We start from the raw sequence: 16,248 nt of genomic DNA, 5'->3' as shown, positions 1-16,248 counted from the left end.
AGGGCATTCACCATATATTTCCGGCCTTCTCTCAATTTTGATCACCTCTTTGCAGTTCACCATGAAAATGCCTTTACAAATTGGTATGTTTTTCTGCAAGCTGGTGTCCTAGCAGTTCAGTTTTGCAGTTTTAAATATCACATTTGCAAGGGCACTGAAGCATTACCACCATACCCAATCCATGTCTTCTGGAAGAAGGTTCAATGCTTTTAGACACAAGGAAAATATCTGGTTCTGTACTGAAACTGAACCATATTATATAAGCTATAACAAAACTTAACAAGGCTGTGATTTCATTTTGTGATTAACATGCCTCAAACTCCTTTCTTCTAGATTATCTCAATTTAATTACAATACTCTGAATGGTATACTTTACTCCCTGCATGCTAAAATGACATTAACATAGAGACACATAGGATCATATCCTGTTGTGAGACGGCACACTCATGGATTACAAATATTTGCACAACATTTTAAGCTGTTCTGCATCAGCAGTACAAAGGTACTGCCAGTTTATAATTAAAATCTAGAACCTGATGTTACTGGTTAGTCGATGAAGGCTTAATACTACTTCTCAATTATCAATGAAAAGAACAGTTATGCAAACTATCAATCCTATATTCCTCCCTACCGTATCACAAACAAATTAATTTATTAACAAAAATATTACTAAAAGGTAGTAAAAACAGAAAAGATAAGTCCTGATTTTGGCCCCAATACAGAAAGTCATCCTGATTCAAAAAGCATTTCAGCGTCTGCTTAAACCCCATTAAGTGGGATTTAAGCACATGCTTAGGTCCTTTCCTAAATCTAGGCCTTTATCCCTGCCCTACTTCAGCAGCAGACTGCTGGTTCTGTGGGACTGAGTCAGAATCGTAGCTCTTACAAATAAATGAACTGAAACAATCCTCACTGGGAAAGGGGAAAAAAACCCACCTTTGCAGAATCTTAGCCCTAGTTAAAATAACTTGCATTCTAGTCCTGGGCATTGCCTGAAAATGACATTTGATCTTTTAGCAGGATTATGATAAGACCAAACTTAAAACCAAAAGTGAACCCACTGTCTCCAGAAGCAAAAGAACAATTCAGTGACAAAATTATTGATTAGTACAATTTTCAAAAGACAGAAACAACAAAAGATTTTGAAAAATACTATGGGCTGCTACGATAAGGTTTAAAATTCATCCTCCCATTTTATCTACTAAGAAATATTCTATTCTCTTTGTACATTAGTTTTTCTTAATTATTCTCCTCATCCAGAGAAGAGATCAGATTTATGTTCTCATCAAATGTAAAATGGAATTTAGAAGTCTACTCTCAGTCTGTTACTGTGATTCCCGATCTCATTTCTGATATTTGAGGCAGAGCTTCTGGATAGAGTTTAACATGTTGACCTAGTACTGCTTTATAATAAAAGGTCTTAATTCCGCAAAGCACTTAAGCCCCACTAGCTTTGCTTAAAGTAAAGCCCATGTTAAACTGCTTTGCTGAATAGGGGCCAATACGAACAATACAAAAAAGGATACTTACTCATGTCTTTCATATCTGAGAGTTTCCCGAATAGACCATGCAACCTGGTATGGTGAAGTTTGCTCTGAATCCTCCAACTCTTCTCCACTGTCTTCAGACCAGTCCAGCCCTGAGTAGAGGAGAATTGGAAACATGAAGGCTGGATGAAGAGAGACTGTAATCCTCAAATATCTGTGAATAACCTGTGGCAATAACCACCATCAACGGCCTCTGCCTATTCTATGTCGTACATAGCATAGTAGTGAGGATGCATTATATTTGATTTATTAAGTAATTTTCTTAGTAACAGTTACGATAGCAGCTTCATTATAGTATATAAACAGCATGTAACTGCATTTTTCAATGATCAGTTTTATCCCTTTTATCTCTTTATTGGCCTTCTTTGTCCCTAAATATATTAAATAAAAGCCCAAACTACCATCAGTCTTATGTAAAGACAAATATCTCTGCTGTGCTCAATGTTAGATTTTTTACGAAGATAAAGAAGAAGTCCCTACCACGAAGAGCGGACAGTCCAATAATTAATAGTAAATGGTCTAAATAAATTACATAACCCTGTTTCTTATTTCTGTACATATTATAGACCCTCTGCTCCCCCTACAGAAAAGCTTGGAGAATAGCAAAACCATGGGAGAAAGCTACAAGGACAGAGGGGGATACACAGCTACACAGTTTGTTCCTCTGTTCTTTCCTGTGTAAATCACCTGCCATCTCCACCAGATATCAGTGAGAAAGGGGCTTCCGCTCCAGGGGGAAGAGACAAGAGCTGGGGTCAGTCACTCTTAAGCAGCGTGTTCACCTTCCTACACAGCTTAAGTACACACAAGAATACCAGATTAATTAACAATTTTTGGAGCAGGATCAATTCATTCTGTGATTTTTGTGTCCGTCATTACCAAAGAGCCCAGGACAGTATCCTACATAGCACTGCAGGACTTTGCTGAAAAGGTCAACCAGGAAGGACCATGGAGGGAAGTCCCTCCAGATGTCTGGGCAGGATCAAACCAGGGTTCCTATGGATTCTCATCTTCTGCATCTTTTCATGGCCCCACCCTATCCTTGCTGATCCTTTAGAGAAGGATGGGAAAACGCAATTTCCCTTCCAAATCAGCTGATTTTTTTGTTCTTCTCTCATGTGTTTTTACATATGGCCCTAAATATAGAGCAGGAGTTGGGGACAGAGTGTTAAGCTTTTCAAAAAAAAAAAAATGAAATGGCCCCTTATTATTGTATTTTATCCAAGAAGATTTGGGGCCAAGTTTCCAAAGCAGGTGTCTAGAGGCTAGCTTCCCTGTGTTAATTTAGGAACCTAAATACAGATTTGGGGTAAAAATTTCAAAAGCACCTACATGATTTAGGACACAGGACTTTGATTTAAGAGTCGGGAATTGGAAATCTAAATTCTGGTTCTTAAGTCACTTAGGTACTTTTGAAAATGTTACCTTTGACCCTATTTTTAGACTTTGAAGTTTGGCTCAGGTGTAAACGCTAAGAAACTTGAAAAATAAAAACAGACTTACACTTCAATTTATTTTACTTGAAAAATAAACTAGCTAAATTGACATTCCATAAAGGCACCTGCACAATGGATGCAGTGTAATCAATTTTTTGGCACAAATTAAAAACTAATATCATAAGTAGGGCTGTTAAATCTTTTAACTCCTGAAAGGGGAATGGGGAGCACTGGACCTTTTTTCCATTTTGTTTATACAAACATCAGTTTGCATAGTTTTACTAAAAATTAAGGGTATCTTTTTAAAGATGCTGAAAGTAAGATTCATATCTTGTGCCTGTCAACTCTAGTACTACGTATTTTCTTAAATAGAAATCCCAGAAGTTTTTCTACCAGGAAAAAAAGTCTCTAAGAATAGTCCATACTGTGAGCCTGCAAGTAAGTATTTATCTACTCCCACACAGCTAATGTATAATTAAGTGTATTATGTTAATTAGCAGTTATAAAACCATTTGTATCTTAAAATTTTTTTACTTCTGTATAATCTTATTTTCATTATCACATTTATTATAGCATAACATTTCCACAATTTTATATTTATATATCTGATCAAACATTTTCCTAAAACTAAGTACAATAGGAAAACTTATTTTTATAGAAAGTGTTACTGTAGAATGTGACACGAGACAAAATGCATCACATGTAGAATACTACTCTTATGCAGGCTCATGAGGCCAGACAACTTTCTAACCTATTTGGGAATCTTGACACTTGAGATGGTCCTGGTATCCTCATTCCTCAAATTAACTGCATTATCCAGAGAATCATGAAACAGTTCTTTCAGAACAACATCCTTAAGAGACATGCTGTAGGATACTCATTAGCTTCCCAACAAACAGCCAAATTGTCCCACAGGTGCCAAAAGGCAGATCTTAATAGCAAATTAAAAATGATTAATTGAAATAGCAAAAATTAGAGATGTTTGTGATGTGTGCCACTAGTTAAATAATTGCCCACATACTAGAAGTAAAAAAATTTTAAGATACAAATGGTTTGCTGTTTCTATTTCTATTGTATTACATTTCTAGTTCTTGTTTCTCCTATTTACTGCCCACTTTCTTACCCCTGTAAAACTAAACTATAATCTAAAGCTAAATTGAAAAGTAAGGTAACAGCGGTGTATGTATCTCAACCTCCATTTACAATGGAGACAACGAGCCACCACCTTTATCCATATTCAAATACCTCTTAAAATTTCAAAAAGCCGTATTTCCACAAGCAGAACTCAGTAAAACAATTTAAATTAAAAACAAACCTACCATATAGGCAGTTAACACAATGATTAAAACTTATTACTGTGGTGTCTGCATAATAATAAATTAATAATAGTATATATTATTAATGGGTAAAATGGACAACTTCTGCAGATAATCATGGAAGAACAGCACCTTCACAATCAGCTTCTGAATGTTCATTCTCTAGTGGAATATACCACTAGTCTCTCTTTTACTGAACCAGATCCCATATCTTCGCAGTTTGCACTCAAAATTCCCAATGAAGTCAACTGGTGTTTTGGGTGTGCACAGAATGCACATTCAAAGCCTCAAAGTTGTATTTGCACTTTCATTCTACAATCTCCTTTTTTCATTAGTTTAATATTCAGGTTTTACAACATAGGATCTATGTCTATCTGGTCTATACACGCAGCCTAGGAACACTCAGGACCATCTTTACCGCTTCACTTGAAAACGAACAACAAAAACAAAAAACATACACCCCTGAGAGTGAGTTATACCTCAGTTTGGCCTCTCAAAATCATTAACTAGCATTTTTTTTAACAAGTGATAAAAAATAAAAAAATAAAAGGTTGTAAAACAGATGTGACCTGCCTATACATCTCTTGACATATTTCCCCCTTTCAGAAAGGTATAAGTGCATGTCCTGATGAATTTAAAGGCATATACTCTCATAGCAACCAGAAAAAACAGTGCAGTGATGTACGTAATTATCTACCTACCTAAATGTGGAAACAGATCAGTTTCCAGCTGCTGTTTTCGAGTGCACAGTTTCACCAGTCTCTGTAGCCGGCTCATGCAGGATGAGTGTGGAGAAAAGGCTGTGGCTTTCATGAGGACCCGATCAGTCCTTGGTGGGTCCATGACAGGAGCCCTGGTGGGTGGCAGGAGAGGCAGGGGTCTCTTGTTAGACATCTGCCTTGCTTGTGCTATAGTGTGTGTGGTGGGTGCCACTCCCTGCATTGGTAGGCTGGTGTTCTGAGGTTGAGGTGACTTGCAGACTAAGCCCTGCGATAGCCCTGTAGGCTTTAAAGAAGTTGATAAAGGTGGCAGATGGGAGTGCTGCTGCTGCTGCTGCTGCTGCAGTGGCTGCTGCTGCAAAGGTGCAGGAAGGGGGCTAAAGTGCTCTTGGTGAACTTTTAAAATCTCTGTTTCTCTCTGGCGCTGCCGGTTTTGGGCCAACTTGCTCTGCAACTTTTTCCTCACCGTTGCCCCTTTCTTTAAGTCGTCATCCTCCTCATTGAAAGCAAAGGGATCTTCTAACTCTGCTTCCAGGTAGTGGAGAGGAAGCCTAGCCCCGGGTGGAGAGAGGGACATCCCATCCAGTCCATTGGACATCTTCAAGGCCAGCGTGGGCACTGCCAGACTGAAGGCCATAGCATCCATCTGGTGCCTGACCTTCACCTCCTCTATTGGATCATTCTTTTTCTTCCTCTCCTTTTTAGGTATAAAGCCAAGTACCTGTAGGTGGCTGTTGCAGTACCTTCAAAAGTGAAAACAGTAAGTTCCTTTTTCTCTTCTTTAAAACAAACACGCTTAAGAAAGCGAAAAAGATGAAACCACAAACAGGAAACCCCAACAACAACAAAAACCATCTGACCTGCCACTGAAAAAATTAGATTATTAACTCATGTGTGTGTTCTAATGAGTTTCTACAATCACCTCCCATGTTTCAGATCCATAATATAAAATAAAAACCTCCACATGAGAATTTATCATTTTTGGATTTTTAAAAAGTCTTAGTATGTTATTCATATGAGAGCCAAATACCTATCCTTTAAAAAACATATATATTTATCTATCCCTCATATCCTTAATGGACACATACAGGGCAAGGTGAACAAGACAAATGGACTGTATGATACATTAGAACAGAGGTTCTCAAACTGTGATCCGTGGACCACCAGTGGTCTGCGAGCTCCAGTCACGTGTTCTGTGGATAGCTCCTGCTAAGGTGCGTGCCTTGGCGACCTCACACAAGAGAATGAAGAGCCACTCAACTAATTGGTGGAGCCGCACAGACGTGGCTCCACTAATTAGGTGCCTGGATCCTGAAGAAGACACACATGTAAGGTGAGGTGGTGGCCTTGGGAGGAATAGGGGGTATGTGGAAGGGGACAGTGGGGTGAGAAGAGGGGGTATTTGGGATGTGCAGGGCTGCGGTGGCCAGAGAAAGAGGCAACGTTCCCCAGCTACAGGGCTGTGGCTGCCGGGGAGAGACCCCACTCCTTCCCAGCCCCAGCCCGGTGGCTGCTGCAGTGGGGGGAGAGACCCGCTTCCTTCCCAGCCCCAACTCGGAGGCTGCTGCAGTGAGGAAGAGAGGGAGGGACGCCCCCCTACTTCCCAGCCCCAGCTCAGGAACTGCCGCGGCAGGGGAGAGGGCACATCCATTGCATTAGAAAGGTAAGAATACTGATACACCTCTACCCCAATATAACGTGATCTGATATAACATGAATTTGGATTCAACGTGATAAAGCAGTGCTCTGGAGGGGCAGGGCTGCACACTCCGGCAGATCAAAGCAAGTTCGATATAACGTGGTTTCACCTATAATGCGCTAAGATTTTTTGGCTCCCGAGGACAGCGTTATATCGGGGTAGACGTGTATTAAAATATGAGTTGTGTGCTTTTTATTTGTAGAACAAAAAACAATTTAGAGACAATGGATTTCAGGAAGGCAGATTTTGGTAAGCTCAGAGAGCTGATAGGTAAGGTCCCATGGGAATCAAGACTGAGGGGAAAAACAACTGAGGAGAGTTGGCAGTTTTTCAAAGGAACACTATTAAGGGCCCAAAAGCAAGCTATTCTGATGGTTAGGAAAGATAGAAAATGTGGCAAAAGACCACCTTGGCTTAACCACGAGATCTTGCGTGACCTACAAAATAAAAAGGCGTCATATAAAAAATGGAAACTAGGTCAGATTACAAAGGATGAATATAGGCAAATAACACAGGAATGCAGAGGCAAGATTAGAAAGGCAAAGGCACAAAATGAACTCAAACTAGCTATGGGAATAAAGGGAAACAAGAAGACTTTTTATCAATACATTAGAAGCAAGAGGAAGACCAAGGACAGGGTAGGCCCACTGCTCGGTGAGGAGGGGGAAACAGTAACGGGAGACTTGGAAATGGCAGAGATGCTTAATGACTTCTTTGTTTCGGTCTTCACTGAGAAGTCTGAAGGAATGTCTAATATAGTGAATGCTTACGGGGAGAGGGTAGGTTTAGAAGATAAAATTAAAAAAGAGCAAGTAAAAAATCACTTAGAAAAGTTAGATGCCTGCAAGTCACCAGGGCCTGATGAAATGCATCCTAGAATACTCAAGGAGTTAATGGAAGAGGTATCTGAGCCTCTAGCTATTATCTTTGGGAAATCATGGGAGACGGGGGAGATTCCAGAAGACTGGAAGGGGGCAAATATAGTGCCCATCTATAAAAAGGGAAATAAAAACAACCCAGGAAACTATAGACCAGTTAGTTTAACTTCTGTGCCAGGGAAGATAATGGAGCAGGTAATTAAAGAAATCATCTGCAAACACTTGGAAGGTGGTAAGGTGATAGGGAATAGCCAGCATGGATTTGTAAAGAACAAATCGTGTCAAACAAATCTGATAGCGTTCTTTGATAGAGCCTTGTGGATAAGGGAGAAGCAGTGGATGTGATATACCTAGACTTTAGTAAGGCATTTGATACGGTCTCGCATGATATTCTTATAGATAAACTAGGAAAGTACAATTTAGATGGGGCTACTGTAAGGTGGGTGCATAACTGGCTGGATAACTGTACTCAGAGAGTAGTTGTTAATGGCTCCCAATCCTGCTGGAAAGGTATAACAAGTGGGGTTCCGCAGGGGTCTGTTTTGGGACCGGTTCTGTTCAATATCTTCATCAACGATTTAGATGTTGGCATAGAAAGTACGCTTATTACGTTTGCGGACGATACCAAACTGGGAGGGATTGCAACTGCTTTGGAGGACAGGGTCAAAATTCAAAATGATCTGGACAAATTGGAGAAATGGTCTGAGGTAAACAGGATGAAGTTCAATAAAGATAAATGCAAAGTGCTCCACTTAGGAAGGAACAATCAGTTTCACACATACAGAATGGGAAGAGACTGTCTAGGAAGGAGTATGGCAGAAAGAGATCTAGGGGTCATAGTAGACCACAAGCTTATATGAGTCAACAGTGTGATACTGTTGCAAAAAAAGCAAACGTGATTCTGGGATGCATTAACAGGTGTGTTGTAAACAAGACACGAGAAGTCATTCTTCCGCTTTACTCTGCGCTGGTCAGGCCTCAGCTGGAGTATTGTGTCCAGTTCTGGGCACCGCATTTCAAGAAAGATGTGGAGAAACTGGAGAGGGTCCAAGAAGAGCAACGAGAATGATTAAAGGCCTTGAGAACATGACCTATGAAGGAAGGCTGAAGGAATTGGGTTTGTTTAGTTTGGAAAAGAGAAGACTGAGAGGGGACATGATAGCAGTTTTCAGATATCTAAAAGGGTTTCATCAGGAGGAGGGAGAAAACTTGTTCACCTTAGCCTCCAATGATAGAACAAGAAGCAATGGGCTTAAACTGCAGCAAGGGAGATTTAGGTTGGACATTAGGAAAAAGTTTCTAACTGTCAGGGTAGTTAAACACTGGAATAGATTGCCTAGGGAAGTTGTGGAATCTCCATCTCTGGAGATATTTAAGAGTAGGTTAGATAAATGTCTATTAGGGATGGTCTAGACAATATTTGGTCCTGCCATGAGGGCAGGGGACTGGACTCGATGACCTCTCCAGGTCCCTTCCAGTCCTAGAGTCTATGAATCTATGAATTAATTATTATTGTTTTATTTATATAGCGGTTTTATCCAAAGTGCTTTACAATAGTTAGCGAATGGTACAAGCAACATTTGGAAAGATCATTAAGTGGTCTGCCAAGATCCTCAGCAATTTTGAAGTGGTCCGTGAAAAAAAATATATATATTTGAGAACCACAGCATTAGAATATAAACTGAAGGGCCCTGACAAGAAGAAAGCTATTAAGGGCCAGTCAAATGGAACCATTTTAAAATCCCACATTTAAAATTATAATGGAGACTACTACCTCTGCTATCAGGCTGTTCTTTCATGGAGAGTAAATTTGCATGATTTTAGTATGATGTACGTTGACAAGATAGAGCTAATACACTTCTGTGACTGAGAGACAAATTACAAGAGGCTTTTTCCAGGGACAGTCTCGAATTGGAGATCTTTGCTGAGAAGGGCCACTATTTGTGTTTGATGATTAAGCAACTAAATAAATGGCTTTAACTGTATGTTACTTTCTATGGTTAAGTACATATCATAAAAAGCAACTGAGTAAATCAGATCAAAAATTATATTAATATAGGCAAAAAAGTTCTATCCTGGCATCACTGTGCATTGTTTATATAATGCAATGAAAATGTACATTCACATTATAGCACAAACATGGATTTCAAGCTGCTATAAAACGAACTCTTTTCTAGTTAATTTTACTTTAAAACCACTGACAGTCTGTCTCAGATGTATTAACACTAAAGGACTAAAAGTAATGATGATCTACAGTGACAGATGACATACTAGATTAGGGAATCTAACCGATAAACAATTAATTCTAGGCTGTCTAGATACTCTAGAACCACCAGGTGATTGGGAAATAGCAACTATGATTTCTCTGCACCTGTGCAGAGTCTCTGTTGCCAATGGAGATCTGCCTATTTCACGTTGCAGGATTGGGGACCACAATTCTTATATTTGAAGAGACTGATTCAAGGAAGGAGGCTGAAAATTACAGGCTTGAAAGTTTAACATCTGTATTAAAAACTGGAGATATTTATTGATAGTTTACAGACATGTTTGGGGAGGTACTATTTAATAGCTATGAGTCAGTATGCATTTTAAAATGAAATTATTTTTTGTCTATGTGGAGAGGAACAATTGAGTTAATATTTTCAGAACTTCATGACAAAATTTTAACACTATTGATCAGTGGTTCTCAAACTGTGGATCAGAACCCCAAAGTGGGTCACAACCCCATTTTAATGGGGTTGCCAGAGCGGCTTAGACTTGCTGAGGCTCAGGGTTGAAGCCGAAGCCTGAGGGATCCAGCCCTGGGCAGCGGGGCACAGGTTACAGGCTCCCTGGCTGGGGTTGAAACCCTTGGACTTCAGCTTTGACCACTATCCCACCCAGGGCAGTGGGGCTCAGGTTTTGACTCCTCCACATGGCACAATGGGAATCAGGTGGACTCAGGCTTCGGTCCCCGTCCCCCTCCGGGGTCATGTAGTAATTTTTGTTGTCAGAAGCGAGTCATAGTGCAATGAAGTTTGATAATCCCTGCTATAGACTATTGTCTAAATGTAAGGTAGTTAATAGATTACAAAAGGTAATGAATTAATAGGTAGAAAGCAGAGCGCTGATACTAAATATGTGCAATCTTTGTGGAAAAGTATGAGAAGGCGATTCCTGCAGAAGGCATACTGAAGTACTTTTTTTTTTTTAAATTGACAGCTGTAATAGATAAAAGTCATTCAGGACATAATACTGCTTCCGTTGAAGTCAATGGAAGTACTCACATGCTTAATGTTAAGAAATTAAGTATTTTTAACTAATATAGGTGTCAGTCTAGCAAGAGAAACTGTCAGAATGATTTAATGGGAAAAAAAGTACAAAACAAGCACAATGGAAATGTTTCCATGCTGGGTTTTTTTTTTTTGTTTTGTTTTTTGGTTAATCCAATGAAAATAGTTTTGTTTGGTTTAAACATTTCCCTGCAGTGTTTGTATTCCAAACAACACAGCCCTGTACGTGGGCACGAGCCAGAAGGTGAAACTGACTAATCTATTTTCATTGCACAAATCAAAGGAAACACAAAAAAATAAGTAAGAAAGGAAAGGGAGTTAGATTGCAAAAAACTGCCAGTTTCAAACTATTTGTTTTTATAAAAATAATTTTTAATCTGACATTTTCTCTTTAATATGGTAGAGGGAAAACCTCTGGATCTTTTAAATCCTTAACAGATAGTACTGCAGGATTTAAAGTTAATAGAACATTTACTTATACAGGTAATCTCTCTAGATACAAATCCAAAGATATCAGGCTATCATTTCATGAAACACTGGTTAGACCACCACGTGCAGGCCATTCCTATGCTACAAACAAAGAGTGAGTCTGTTCTTTAAGCTATGTGTATTGTTAGGGCTTCTGTTTTTCTGAGTTTATTAATTTCATTTTTGGGGGGTTATTTTTAGCAATTTGTGAGTTTTATATATATGTCCTAAATTGGGGGTGGGGGGGAAGAAGAGGTAGTTCAGGACTCTCTTTGAATATACTGTAATGAGTAATCTCTGTAATGTTCCCTTGTGCACTTTAACATAGTACTGTTTCAAACATAGCAGTACATTAAAGCACACTAGAGAATCTTTAGTGCACATCAGCAGGGTCGACATAGACCAATTAATGTGCAACACATTAGTGCAGTTAAAATCATACCCCTGTAGTCCAAATTACTGCTCCTTGTAGATTAGCCCTTATATACACAAGTAACCATTTCTGATGTTTATTGGATAAACACCAATTTCTATTGATGGGTAGTGTATTATTGATGTTTATCAGTTAAAACTGAAAATCGGAAGCCATAAGTACTTTATGCTGAATGTCAAATACGATCATTTCTCCCTCCCCACCCCAAAAATCAGTGATAAAAACATCTGTCACTCTGGCGTAGACAGGGTGAACTGTGATCAACACACACTGTAAGGGAATGCGGTTGATATCAATTAGAACTAACAGTCAAATGTGGAGTATACGAAGGATATTAAGCTCCACTGACTTCCAGCAGAACAATCACTTCAAGGGTGAAAGGATTAGGGGAACCATGTTTACAGCTGATATCTAATACACTTTGCTTTCTAGTGTATACAAGAGCTTGGAGTAGTGATGAGTTCCAATTATCTTACTGAAAGAAAGATCTTGTTAAGTTGAAGAGTATCACATATGTTAAGAAAGATGAAAAAATGGAAAGGAGGGACTTACAATTCAGAAGAGACTGACAAATGTGGATGTATTTCATTTTGAAAGAAGACAATTAAGAGATGAAATGATAAGTGTTTAATCTATATAAAGTGTAATGCAACATAATTAAAATAATACAATTGAGTTTCATTATCTATTTGCCGTACTTGGACAGATCAGAATTAGGGGACAAATTCAAAGTTAAGAAGGAACAAGTAATTTTGCAGAGAGGCTTTGAATAGGCAGAATAGACTTCTAACTGAAGTGATGAAGTCGTGTACTAATAGATTTAATTTGAAGAACTTGAATGGTTAATAATTAATTTAATAAGTTAAAGGAATATTAACTATTTTTCTGCTTGGGGGTCAGGAAATAATTTTATCGTCTTCTGATCAGATCTGAGGCTTTTTGCATGTGAGTGCAAAGTGTTTTAAGTTTTTTTTTTAAATAAGCTTCCAAATTATATAGGATGGAGATGAAAGTTATCAAAGCATTCTATGGCTTACTTCTGATCCTACCCAGTTATGTAACCAACTGTATAACAAAAGTGGGTTGTCTGTCAGATGAAATACAAAAGTCTTGGCATAGAAAATTAAAGGTGGCAAGCAAAGGATGAAGAAATGGCAAATATCTCCATACTGAACTGACTGTGAAAAGTCAGTCTCCTATGACATAGATATAGCCACATCAGCCAAGAACTGTCATTTTGTGCCTGCTCTCAAATTATTATTGGAAACTCATGAAACCCTATTGCTAAACTGCAAACTCTATTCCGAGACGCCGTCTTTGAAAATATTCATTCCAACATCTCTCATTTGAGATTCAAGTTTTACTCCCTTCTTCACACACCTGCTATCCTCAGCTTTCAAATGCTGTAATGCAATGCTTGTCGTGCGGTTTAGTTATTCTGATACAACGCACTCCAGAAGTTAGCACAGTGTACCGTACACATTTTGATACACTTTATTTTACACAATGAATTGGTTTCACGCTTGAAAGATTAATATCAAATTACACGGGGACGCATGGGACCTAGGAACTTTCACTTACGTTTTGGAGATTTTATAAAAAGTATGGTTAGAAGGTAAACAGGGATTTTGGCCCACTTAGTTCTTGCATCTGAAATGACAATGTATCGTTTGATCTGACAATTTCCATGATATTTTTTTTTAAACTTATCTCCAGTCTTTACCGGATATTAGCAGAGGAATGGTCAATGATTATCAAATCATGACTTGAAATTATTCATTCTGTGCCATCTGAGCATTTGCCTTAGAGCTTTTGGTAAACGTTCTTCTCACTTCATCAGTCTCAACTGAAATGGCAGGTGAAGTGCAAGTTAATTTAGAGCACAATCCAACTGTTGTTTCAGACAACAGATGGAGCTGGGAACCGAAAAGGAAGTTATATGTAGGGCACAGTGGGAACACTAGTAATAATGTGAAAGGTTAGGGAATGGCAGCTAATAAAATGAAAGGTCAGTGAAGAGCTGTCCATTTCTTTTTTTGTCATATTCTGTTTACTTTTGGGGTTAAAAATAATTATTTCCATGGTACAAATTCCAATCTCAGATAGTTAATAAACACTTTATTTCATCGTTTGAAATACTATACTAATGGTGTGATAGTGTCTCTTCAGAAATATAGTATCATGGGCACCATGCAGCCAAACTTAGAAGTCAGCCACATTTCTGACCACAACTTGTAGGCAAGTCAGACACAACATAAGGAAATTAAAACCAAATTCTGTCCTTACTTATACCCCGTGCAACTCCAATGATGTCAATATTTAAACCAGTCTTAAAGGGCAAGGAAGAATGATCTTGTGGCTAAGGCACAGGATTGGGATTCTGGAAGTCTGGTTCCAATTCCTGGCTCTGCCACAGACTTCCTATGTAACCTTGGGCAAGTCATTTAATTTCTGTGCCTCAATCCTCCTACTGTGAAATAGTAATACTTCCCTCCCGCCAGGGATACTCTGAAGATATATTTATTAACATGTGTGAAGTGTTCAAATAATATGGTTAGAGGGGACATGTGAGTACCTAAACTGAGGGAGCCCTGAACTTTGACTCTCCCTTGAGCTCCCCAAACTCTCACCAGGAGCCTATGCATTCTTGCAACTCCCCAGCTATATGTTTTTCCAACCCCTCCAAACTCAGATGTCCAACCACAATCTTCCTCAAGCAATTCAAGCAACTTTTAAGAGCATCAATTCCCAGGTATACTCAGTAGAGAAACAAATGAAGTGGAAAAGTAAGTATTATGTAAAGGTTTGATCAGTAGAGTTTGAAGTGAACTTTGAGGAAAAGCAATAATCTTGCTTGAATATATACTTTGCTTCTTCCTTTTCCATCTGATTCCCCACAAACAACAAAAAAACCCTACACTGGTCTTTAAAAAAAAAAAAAAAAAAAAAAAGAAAGACTTACAGAAACATACTGATATTCAATCTATTTGACCCCTTTCTCCCTAACCATGAAGACAGTTCCCAGTCAGTAAGACCAAACTTGTAGCCAAGTTGACTGAAGCTATTTCCAATTCATGGAGGGCCACCATCACTCACCTACGGTCCTCAGATTTGGGGATAGGGTTGGTGCAGCGTTGGCTGTTATACTTGGCCACATATTCACATTGCTTGAAGGGGGCAGTCTTGTCCTCCAGAACGTGTCTGATACAGAAGGCGTAGCCGTTAAGTCGCCTTTGCTTGCACAGTTTGGGGCTATATGAGCACAAGGGCTTATTGTCAACCTCAGAGAAGTGTATGTGTTTGCCTTCATACATCACGTGACTCTATTCCTTGTGAACATCAGCTGAAAGAACCAAAAATGTAAAGATAAATCACATGGAAAAAAAGATGCATTAAGTTCTGCATTTTGTTTTTGCTGAGGGGAAGGGCACACGACAGTACCTGATTTTAAATCTTCTGTACCATATCAGTGTTAGGAAAGAGCCCCAAGCAGACCACTATCCTGGAATGATGACGAGTCAGATGAAGCAGATTGTCTAAGAAAAATATAAAAAAGGTCCAAATCGGTCAAGATTAAAGCAGACGGGACCGTTTTGCATAGTAGGCAAGGTGTTGGATGTTGTTTCTCAGCACGTGGCTCAGCCAACACTCAACAAACTGGATTAATTAGATAATCCACAGTCAATTATTAAATGGAATGTAGACATATCACTAACCCAAATTTTTGCACGCTAGTATTCAGTGGAATACCTTGCTCAGAATAACCTTCTGAAGAGAGCAGCCCTGATATGTTAAAATTTAATTTCAGCACTCACGCAGCACAGGTACGTTTTTGTTATAGCTGCATGGCCCACATCTGGTGTATGGTGTTTGGAATTTGTAATCCCCACAGACTCTGCATAAATCTGTAATCAGCCTTTCCCAAGGCCAGCCAGATTTTACTTACTTTGTCATACTTATTGGGTGAAATCCTGGCTCTACTGAAGTCAACAGCAGAACCCCCACTGATTTCAGGAAAGCCAGGATTTCACCCATTAGCTGTAGCACGGAGTCATTTTTTAAATGCAGAGGTTCCTAAGGTATATAGAAATAAATCTGTGATCTCACGTCACCCCTTTCATTTCTGATTTCCCACCACTCTGGAGTTTTTAGCAATCACTTCCTTCTTTTCCAGAGCAGCTTTCAATTAGGTTCAGCTCTACATACATGATACAGCTGCTTTGCTAATGCCCAACTTACATTGTGCAAAACTGTTTGTAATGATTGAGTTCAACTATTAACTAAACAAGCAACCCTGAAGAATTGAAACGCAGTCCTGAAATTGCTGTGCTCCATTTTTTCAATTATTAAGTTTTGTACACCATGTACCTAGAAGTGCTATTCATGTGATAAGTTGATTTGTCATATGCTTGCGTAATTTAACACATACCCAGGATCAGCTGACCTATCCTCTCTCCCACTAATCCTTCTTCCTGGGAAA

The 16,248-nt window shown here is 39.0% G+C and overlaps 1 protein-coding gene across 2 annotated transcripts in view; it reads right to left on the bottom strand.

Moving 5' to 3' along the window:
- INO80D (INO80 complex subunit D) overlaps positions 1–16,248 on the bottom strand; it is a 55,177-nt gene that overhangs the window by 27,417 nt on the left and 11,512 nt on the right. For both annotated transcript variants that reach the window (XM_030579965.1, XM_030579966.1), the window contains exons 2-5: positions 15,210–15,304; positions 14,865–15,111; positions 5,001–5,761; positions 1,531–1,639 (exon numbers count right to left, since the gene is read on the bottom strand). In XM_030579965.1, coding sequence (XP_030435825.1) covers positions 1,531–1,639; positions 5,001–5,761; positions 14,865–15,082 — 1,088 coding nt within the window. In that variant the 5' untranslated portion in view covers positions 15,083–15,111; positions 15,210–15,304. The remainder of the gene's footprint in view (positions 1–1,530; positions 1,640–5,000; positions 5,762–14,864; positions 15,112–15,209; positions 15,305–16,248) is intronic.

This window comes from Gopherus evgoodei, chromosome 11 (assembly GCF_007399415.2).
Source record: "Gopherus evgoodei ecotype Sinaloan lineage chromosome 11, rGopEvg1_v1.p, whole genome shotgun sequence".
NCBI lineage: Eukaryota > Metazoa > Chordata > Testudines > Testudinidae > Gopherus > Gopherus evgoodei.
This window is presented reverse-complemented; position numbering and strand designations above follow the sequence as displayed.